Consider the following 9,961-nt stretch of genomic DNA (forward strand, 5'->3'; position numbering starts at 1 on the left):
TTTTGTATGTGTTATTTTCATATTTCCATTCATATTTTTTTAATTTTACTAGGGTAGGGGTAGCGAAGTGCACCGGGTTATGCTAGTATAGATAAAGCAGTAATACGGCTTAAAACACGGATATAAAATTAGTGACCACGCCCATTATGGGCGGTGTTATTAAGATTTAAAAAGAAAACGTTTAATTTTCTCATTGTGGGAGTGGCAGTAGGAGGATCAAATGTAGTTCCGAAAGTAGCCAAGATATTATTCTATCTAACTTTCTTCCAACTTCACCTATTAGTTCAGTAAAATTTTGTCTTGTGCTGGGTATACACGATACTATTTTTCGTACTAATCGTAGTATGAGTTGAAGTACGATTTTGTGATAGACGTTACTACAAATCGTACTATTTCCTTTGAAAAAAATTACAAGTAATAAAAATATCACAAAAATCAAAAATTTTTGATTTTCATACTTCGTTAGTACGACAACATGATACACGTTACTAATTTTATACGATTTATCGTACGACTTATCGTAACGTGTATACCTAGCATTATAATTTTTTTAAATTGTTTAGGCCTTGTGAGTCTTGCAGTAATTTAGCTATAACTCTGTTGTTTCTTCAAATAAATAAATAGAATTTGAAATATAGATAAAGCAAGAACATGACATAAAACACGGATATAAAATTAGTGGCCACGACCATTGTGGGCGGTTTTATTAATATTTAAAAAGAAAAAGTTTAATTTTCTATAGTGTGCGTGGCAGTGGGATGATCAAATCTAGTTCTTAATGTAGCCAGGATATGTTCACCCATTAGTTCAATAAAATTTTGTCTTAATTTCTTTAAATTTTTTAGGTCTTGTGAGTCTTGCAGTTATTTAGCTATTACTATGTAGTTTCTTAAGATAAAGCAATATAATTTTAAATGTTTATAAAGCAGGAATATGGCTTAAAACACGAATATAAAATTAGTGGCCATGCCCATTGTGGACGGTGTTATTAATATTTAAGAAGAATACGTTTAATTTTCTCATAGTGGGTGTGGCATGGTAGGATAAAATTTAGTTGAGGAAATAGCCAAAATCTTAACCAATCTAACTGAAAAAGATTAATGTTATTATCTCATAATCTTTTGAAGTTATAGCCATAGAGAAATACACACAGAGCGGAAACCAGAAAACTAGAAACTCAAATTCTATTTATATATAATTCTGTCCATCCGAATATTTCTGTACTCGCAAGTTATAGTTTTTACTGGGATAATATATCATTTATTTACATAATTATATACATACATATTCAGGCCTGTCACACATTATGTTCGGAATGGTTTCAATTCCGTAGTTTTTATTCTGATCGATTTCGTTTTAGATTCTTTAGATTTCGTGTAACTTATTAATTAAAAAAATGTTTTTATATTTAAACAAAAGTGAAGTTTTTGGTACAGAAATTGATTAAAATTTTTAGAAAAACAAATAAATATCAATTCCACTTTGAAAATAAAGCTTGAGTGTCTGTAATTCTCAAACACTCTATAGTTTTATTTGTATAATATCTTTAGTTTTTCTAAAGCCCTTTGGGAAAAGGTTTCCTGATGATCTGGCCTAAGCAACCAGTGAAATGCGCATAGGAACTAGCTTATCCCCCAACAAGAAATTTCAGTGAATTTATCAAATTCAAAATTGGGAATTTAGCATAAAAACAATTTTACTAAAATACTAATTTTGTATTCCCGAATAACCTTTTAACGGAAGTGATTTCATTCCCAAAGAAATTTTCGTTTTACTTTTTCTGAAGAAGCAAAATGCGGATCGGAATGGAATTCTGTGAAAGGCCTGATTGTTTTCGTTATTTTATTGCACATATATTTTTTTTATTATTAAACCAAAGATTGCACTACATGTATCGAAATTTATCTATTTCTTAAAACTAAAATTTAAAACTATTTAAATTTTTAATAAATACATTAAGAAAAGCATCACAGTTCAAACAAATACACATAATTCATTTCCATCTATTACCCATTGATTTGGAATTCTTATTTTGCTGACTGTTTTGGGCTTCTTCTTGAGCAGCTAACTCTTCATCTAACAGCAATTCAAAATTACCCAAAGCATCGGCACTGGGAATTTTATTCCAACGGACACTGTAATAATACAACGAACCATATAAATACGAAATAGTTCCTCTATAAAATCGTAAATAAAAAAAACTTACTCTGGTATCCCATCTGGTGGTAGAACAACCGATAATATATTATCAATTAATTTGTATTTTAAAATACGATCCGTCACTGTTGTCGATGTCAAAGAGGGTGATGCATTCACTTCAACCAACCAAGGTTTAAGATTATTATCGATAATGATGTCGTAGCCATAGCATTCAAAACAATGACGATCACTGGCCATTACTGGTGCCACGGCTCGTAGAGAATGTACGATTAACCAAGAAATGGCACCAAACAAACGATCGGTTACCTCTTTGCCTCGTGTACCTTCCAAATACAGGGCTAAATTTTGTACTGACCATTTGCCACCGTGCAGAGTATTGTATTCACCCTGAAATAGAGAATCAAAATAATAGGTTTGAAATATTTATATAAAAATGTTTTAGATTTGTGAGTATTAGAGGGTGGTAGTTATTCGAGTTATATAAAGATTAGGTCCAGATTAAGATCAAAGTTTTTGGAGTATGGGTTTAAAGTTTACTTAGTTTTAATTACTCATAAGTCTAAATTGAAATACATTAGACTTTCAATTCCAGTCAGTTTACAATCAGCAACTGATGTAAGCAATCTATTCGCTGCTGAGTTTACCAGTTACCAACTATTGCACTTACCCCATGTTTTTGTACACTGACATTGGTTAAATGTACATACATATTGTCAAGTTCCGTACAACTCGTATCGTACTTAACCGTACAGAAGCGACAGAAGCCTTGTTTAAACAGATACGCTTTCAAAGGGCGAAATGAGGTGACCAAAACATATAAACGTAAATCGAATTTCTTGCCACCAATCAGCAGTGGATTGTCGATGTAACGTGAAATGACATAACTTTCCTTAGCGATCTGAGGATGAAACGCACCCTTGGCTTCACGAGACCATTTTTTCAGTTTCGATAGTTTGTTGATTAAAAATATGCCGGCTCCTTGGGATTTGCCACAAGGTTTCATTATCCACGTACTTTGGGGATTTTTTCGATACTCCTCAACAAACATGTTGTAATCTAATATTATGAAATGTTAGTACTTATATTTCTTATATATCAAGTAAATTTCTTTTATACAAACCCGCTGGCAAAACAAATGTCACTGGTATAAAATCTAAATACAAATATCTGGTCACCCCACAACCGGACCAATTCAGGTCGGACTTTTCAGCCAAAGCATTGCCATCTCTTTCCAAATCCTTGCGATAACGTTTAATATTCTTCACCAATAGATCTTTGCGCGACAATTCGTAGTGATTTGGAAAATGATTTATCATTTGATTGTCATTCATGCGATAACCACTGTCCACACTGAAGATATTGCGACATGTCTGCACACCCGCCCAATAAAAATTCCAATCATCATCGCCACCAACTTGATGCCAACCACGTTTTTCGAAATTATTCACCAGCACCGACTTGTCGAAATCGGTGCAAAAATACACCTTCATGCGTTCATGGCCCATGTTATTGCTGACTCTAAAATGAATTGTTTTCAAATGAATTTCTTTCCGTTGCATAAAAAGCATTGCAATTCTAAAATTACCTTCCATACATGCTGGAATAGGTGGCATTTAACCTTTTAGCAGCACCACCTGTTTCTTGAGCCATTTGTAAAGTTTTTAATTACAACAACTTTCTTTTTTAAATTGCGAAAGTTTTTAATCTTAAATATGACGTATTTTTTTATAAATAAATTTCTTAACGCTGTTCATTCACATTTGTTGTTATCCTTATAATGTTCCTACTACTGCTTTTCTAGCCTTGTAACTTTTCTGATTTGATTTCAACTTGTGGCATTTATTGAACCAACAAAATCAGTTGCAAACTTATTTGGTTTCATGTGACGATGATAAATTGAATTTTGGTTACCTAGGAGTTGTTACTGCCGCTTGTTGCTTCTATGTAAACAGTCTCTCTCTCTCGTTCTGTGTTCGTTACAATTTATTATGCAAACACAAACATATGTAGATAAAATCACAATATAAACCTAAACAAAATCAATATTTCCTTACAATTTAATCTATAAATTATTTATCAAAATAAAAAACATGGAAAAAAAACTATGAAATCGAGTCTTCATAGAGAAATATACATAGAGCGGAAACTAGAAAAAAAAAACTGATACAAAAAATTAATAAAAATAATCACACGAGTTTTGTTTTCACATAATTTTTTTACTAATATATTCGTTTTTACAACTTTTTGACAACTGAGTTAGTTTTTTAACATGAGAGTTTCCAATATGGTTGTCTCATTCTTCCGTAGCCTACAAATAACTTACATACATATTCTATGCTATAGACCCGGTTCGGTTGACTTTTAAAATCGAGACAATCGGCCTACAAATTGCTGAAATATAATGAAAAAACCAGAACAACCTCGATTTTTTACCTATTTTTGATCTATGTATATCTGGATTTTGAAATTATTAATATAGACAATATGGATATCTAATGATAGATAGTTCAAAGACCTTTGCAATGGCGTATATAAGGCCATAGTAAGTCGGCCCTACAATGGGTCAAAAATGATATGTATAATTTATTTTAAGTATGTACTTCTAGAACACCAGAGAGAAGGTGGAGCATTTTTCCCCGCTGACCAAAAAGGTTAGCAAATACAAATTAGTTAAGAGAAAATAGAAAACAACAATCTCAATCACAAATTTAACAAATACGGCTGTACCGAATCCTGTATACCCACCATCAATATGTGACAATTAAAAATTTCAAATAGGGGTCAATTATGAACCGATCCACACGAAAGTAGGTAGAAAGATTTAGGTTCATGTTAAAATGGTTTATGTCCAATTTCATAACGATATTAATTATTACAAGACAATTATGAATGTTCAAGTCAAATCTTATCAACAGAAGTATTTGTTTAAAATTTCAGCCATCTAGATCCTTTCGTGTTTTCATTAGACAGACAGACGGACGGATATAGCTAGATCGCCTTAGAATTTTATAGGAACCCACAATATATGTATATACTTTTGTGGGTCTGCGATGAATATTTCGATGTGTTACAAACGGAATGAGAAAATCAATATACATACGTGATATAAAAACACAGTTCTCTAATTCAAATTAACGAATTTCATCCAAAAAGCTTCATAGAAAAAAGCATAAAAGCTTTACACCCTCGATCATATGTTATGCTAAAATGTTCTCAGTGAGTGAAAAATAAAATGTTTTGTATATCCACAACAATGATCAGTAGTAAATATTCACCAGCTGACAACAATAGCAACCGGTGAAAAGAAAAATCGCAAATAAGTTATGCAAAAGAACGGCAACTTATTAAGAAAAATATTTATTTATAAACTAAACTAAAGTGATCAATTTTGTATGTGTGGAATTTGTAAACAGAAACAAAAATAAAAATAAAACAAATTGAATACAAATTACATACATATTTATAATGGATTTATTATTCCTGAGTAAACGTATTTATTTGGGCACCGAAGATGGATTTATACATGGCGGTATAATAGTCAACAATGAGGGAATAATAGAAAGAATCTTAAAATCAGCTGGGGAAGTCAATACATATTTGTATAATATAGAATCTGAGGCTGTAAGTAGTGCAAATAATGTGCAAAGAAATGCTGCAATTATTTAATATTTCATTACAATTTAATATTTATATATATTAAAGGTATATGATTTTGAAAATTTGGTTTTAATGCCTGGACTCATAGATGTCAATGTACATATTAATGAGCCAGGTCGTAAGGATTGGGAAGGCTTTCTTACGGCCACAAAAGCCGCTGCCGCAGGAGGTTTCACCACCATAATCGATAGACCTACGTATGTAAACTAACGACTTCTTGTAGTTGTTATAAATTAAATATTTCTTACTTACAGTAATGCCATACCTGCCACCACTTCCTTGGCCAATTTAAAACTGAAATTATCCACTGCCCGTGGTAAAATTTATGTTGATGTTGGTTTTTGGGGCGGTATTGTACCCGGTAATACTGCTGATATTGAGCCTTTAATAGGTGGTGGTGTCATTGGCCTACAATGTTCTCTTTCACCAGCAGCCGAACCTGTTGGCAAAGAATTCCCTGCTGTTAGTAAACAACATTTGGATAAGCTTTTGTCGAATCTAGACAACAATATTGTTATAGCCGTTCATGCTGAGGAGATGTTGATGACACCCATCAAACCCAATGAAAATGAACCCAAATGTTATGAATCGTTTTTGAGAACAAGACCTGCCCGTATGGAAGTGAATGCTGTACAAATTGTAGCAGATCTGGCGTTGAGGCATAAAAAGTGAGTAATTTATGTTAGTAAAAGGAATGGGTGTTTCAGAATGCCACCAAATTTATATTGAGAAAATACAAATTGAGACCAAGAAATCTAAATTAATGTGAAATTCAGAAAAGCTAATTAATATTGAGAAACAACCAACTGAAATTAAGAAATCTGAATTAATATTACTTAATATTAATATTAATAAAATACATATGTATAAATTTAAATTGAGAAATCCAATTGAATACATATTAAAAAAATCAATTGGAGTTTGATGAATCGAAATTAATATTCAGACAATTTACATAAATTAAAATTGTGAAAATACAACTTGATGTTGAAAACCCAAAATTGTTAATGAGAATTAATAAATTTCTTTAAGTAATCTTGTCCATTGTTAGCTATAACCTTTTTCCCATCTATCTGACAACATATACAGCCCAATTATGAATAAAAATTCCCCGGGAGTTTTTTCCCTTTTCTCATTTTTCCTATTCCAGCGGAATTTTTTTTTCATAATTGGGCTGATAGATTCAGTTGCGTTCGGTACAGGTTCTCTTAGCGCCATGGATATTCGTCGATTCGGGTGGCAATTCGTGCTTCACATACGATCTCTTAGGCTTCGGGTTTTCGTAATTAATAAATTTTTCATCGCAAGTGATGAGTGGGTGCAAAACTGATTTCGAAAATCCCAAAAATGGTATTTTTTTAAATGGTCCACATTTCCTTCGCGACTGGGAAAATACTTTGGGGATCAATAGGGAACACATCAGGGCTTCCAAAGCTGCTTTTCATTTTCTGATCCCAGCTTTGGGATTTTAGAACATGTGGCTCAAAATTTAAATTTTTATAAAAAATGGGTAAAATTTCGAACGGTAGGGGAGACATATTCGATAAATGGTTATATGGTCTTGAAAAAAGTTTTTTTTAATAAAAAACAAGTAAGAGAGCTATATTCGGCTGTGCCGAATCTTATATACCCTTCACCAAATTATACTTTAAAATAAATATTTTTAGGTAAACAAAATTTAATTTTTTTTAATTGTTTTTCAAAAAAATTTTTTTTTAATTTTTTTAAAAAAAGTTTTTTCCAAATTTTTTTAAAAAAAGTTTTTTCCAAATTTTTTAAAAAATTTTTTTTTTTTTAGTTTTTAAATTTTTTTTTTGGAAAAAAAATGTATGACAAAAAACATTTTTTGATGAAAAATATTTTTCCCTATTTTGACCCATTGTAGGTCCAACTTACTATAGTAAGTTGGACCTACAATAGCCTTATCTACATTGTTGCAATGGACTTTGAAATATCTATCATTAGATATCCATATTGTCTATATTAATGACTTAGTAATCCAGATATAGATCAAAAATAGGTAAAAAATCGAGGTTGTCCCGGTTTTTGCTCATATCTCCGTTATTTATGGACCGATTTTACTGATTTTAAATATCAAACTTCTCGAAAACATGTCTGACATAATTATTGTAGATTTGGATCCCGAAGATATCTGGGGTCTTCAGAAAATTGATTTCAACAGACGGACAGACAGACATACAGACGGACATGGCTTAATCGACTCCGCTATCTATAAGGATCCAGAATATATGTACTTTATAGGGCCGGAAATGAAAAATGTAGAAATTACAAACGGAATGACAAACTTATATATACCCTTCTCATGAAAGTGAAGGGTATAAAAAGAGTTAAGTCACCTTTTCGCCCAAAAAACAGTAAAAAAAAGCGTTTGTATATTATTAGTAATTTAGTTGTCTAACTAACAAAAAAAATTCGAGTCCATTCGGTAAAAAACGCTCTATATTTTTAAAAAAGCGGGCCAAGATGTGGAAAAATGTTCAAATTTCAATCGGATGGGAAACAAAAAAATGGCAAGTATTTGAAAATTTTACATGTCGAAGGACCAGATAAATTAAATTTAAATTTTTAAATGGCTATAACCAAAGTGCCAGATTTATTTACAAAAAAGTTTGATTCTGCCTCATTGTGTAGCGTTCAAACAGCATTTCGGATATGAAAAATCGTATTCGATTTTGGAAGAATCCTGCAGCTCGCTCTTGTTGAGTTTTACAACAATCTTCATGGAGTAATGCCTCCTTTTGGTATACAACCTTTTTTGGATGGCCTGGGCGATTTTTGTCTTCCGTGTCAAGATTACCACTTATGAACCGAACAAACGGAGTGCTTCAGCGGTACTTTTTTTCAAATTAAGGAAGTAAAGCAAAACTTCCCGCATATGACGCTTTGTTGACACAAAAAATTCGATATTTTGGAAGCAACAATTCTCTTTGGTTATAAACCATTTTCCGTGCGCACTCCTTACTACAAAACTCAGTTCTAACATTCATATATTACAATCATTTAATTGCTAACTTATTTATATATTTCAATACTTGCAGAAAACAATTTCATTTGTTAAATCTCAGTTCCAATGAAGTCCTGCCCATAATAAATGAAGCCAAAAGTAAAGGTGCTCAAATCACTGCCGAAACATGTCCCCATTATCTCAGCTTAGCAGCCGAAGACATTGAAGACTGTCACACGGAATTCAAAACTCAGCCACCAATACGTGAAAAAGCTAATCAACCAGCTTTATGGGAAGCTTTAAAATCAGGTTGTTTAGACATTATAGCATCAGATCATTCGCCAGCAACACCGGGACCCAAATGTTTAACATACGGCAGAACGAGGGGTAATTTTATAAATGCCTGGCCGGGCGTTTCATTCTTGCAATTGGGTAAACTATAATTTTTATAAACATTTTATGTTTATTTAAATTATATATATTTTAAAATTCTAGGTCTACCCATAGTTTGGACCCACTGTCAAAAGCATGGCTTGGGCATGCAACACATTTACAAAACCATGTGTGAGAGACCTGCCATATTGTGTGGCTTGGAAAAATCAAAAGGTAAAATTCTTGAGGGTTACGATGCCGACTTTTGTGTTTGGGATCCCGATGAAGAATTTCAAGTTGATACCAATATATTGTATTCCTCGAATAAGGTAAGCAATTTAGTTGAATTTAAATTGTTAAAAAATTCATAAATTTTTTACAGGCCACTCCTTATTCCAATCAACGTTTACGCGGTGTTGTACATGCCACCGTTGTAAGAGGCCTGCATGTCTATCAACAGTATGAAGGATTTGGTCAGCCGTTGGGGAAAATTATCTTACGTAAAAATATCAAGAAAATGGTTAAATTTCAATAGAACCAACAAACAAATGACAAAACCATAATAATGTTGTAATAAAAATAAAGTAAATAATTTTTACACTGAAAAGCAAGGGAAATAAATTTAAATTTGGGATTTAAGTAACATCCTTAAATATGTATGTTAATATATAGAGTGGAAAGTTTCCACTATACATCTGTGTATTTCTCTATGTTTTAATTGTTATAATAGGAAGTCTAGGCAAATATTTGATACGTTTAATAAATCTTCCCAGAGCTTGGGCTAAGTACACTTTTTATGAAAATTGA

General features: G+C 32.0%; 2 protein-coding genes across 2 annotated transcripts; one reads left to right on the plus strand and one right to left on the minus strand.

Annotated features, from left to right (window-relative positions):
• Window positions 1-1,855: 1,855 nt before the first annotated feature.
• TTLL1A (Tubulin tyrosine ligase-like 1A) lies at window positions 1,856-4,262 on the minus strand. Its single transcript, XM_065510314.1, has 5 exons — window positions 3,746-4,262; window positions 3,281-3,678; window positions 2,828-3,216; window positions 2,207-2,547; window positions 1,856-2,135 (listed from the first exon to the last, which is right to left on the minus strand). The coding sequence occupies exons 1-5, from the start codon at window positions 3,808-3,810 to the stop codon at window positions 1,994-1,996; spliced, it is 1,335 nt and encodes a 444-aa protein (XP_065366386.1). The 5' UTR covers window positions 3,811-4,262; the 3' UTR covers window positions 1,856-1,993.
• Window positions 4,263-5,507: 1,245 nt separating this feature from the next.
• On the plus strand, window positions 5,508-9,734 carry LOC135959222 (allantoinase). Its single transcript, XM_065510313.1, has 6 exons — window positions 5,508-5,781; window positions 5,863-6,014; window positions 6,072-6,485; window positions 8,877-9,214; window positions 9,278-9,483; window positions 9,537-9,734. The coding sequence occupies exons 1-6, from the start codon at window positions 5,626-5,628 to the stop codon at window positions 9,687-9,689; spliced, it is 1,419 nt and encodes a 472-aa protein (XP_065366385.1). The 5' UTR covers window positions 5,508-5,625; the 3' UTR covers window positions 9,690-9,734.
• Window positions 9,735-9,961: the final 227 nt, after the last annotated feature.

This window comes from Calliphora vicina, chromosome 4 (genome assembly GCF_958450345.1).
Source record: "Calliphora vicina chromosome 4, idCalVici1.1, whole genome shotgun sequence".
Taxonomy (NCBI): domain Eukaryota; kingdom Metazoa; phylum Arthropoda; class Insecta; order Diptera; family Calliphoridae; genus Calliphora; species Calliphora vicina.

What these genes read in the sequence shown, in the direction of transcription:
- TTLL1A (XM_065510314.1), bottom strand. Translation starts at nt 3,810, where the DNA reads ATGGCTCAAGAAACAGGTGGTGCTGCTAAAAGGTTAAATGCCACCTAT. An exon ending in TATTCCAGCATGTATGGAAG is followed by an intron (nt 3,679 to 3,745) that starts GTAATTTTAGAA and finishes AATTCATTTTAG; the next exon opens with AGTCAGCAATAACATGGGCC. An exon ending in TCAGTGTACAAAAACATGGG is followed by an intron (nt 2,548 to 2,827) that starts GTAAGTGCAATA and finishes TCTCTATTTCAG; the next exon opens with GGTGAATACAATACTCTGCA.
- LOC135959222 (XM_065510313.1), top strand. Translation starts at nt 5,626, where the DNA reads ATGGATTTATTATTCCTGAGTAAACGTATTTATTTGGGCACCGAAGAT. An exon ending in ATAATATAGAATCTGAGGCT is followed by an intron (nt 5,782 to 5,862) that starts GTAAGTAGTGCA and finishes TATATATTAAAG; the next exon opens with GTATATGATTTTGAAAATTT. An exon ending in CGTTTCATTCTTGCAATTGG is followed by an intron (nt 9,215 to 9,277) that starts GTAAACTATAAT and finishes TTAAAATTCTAG; the next exon opens with GTCTACCCATAGTTTGGACC.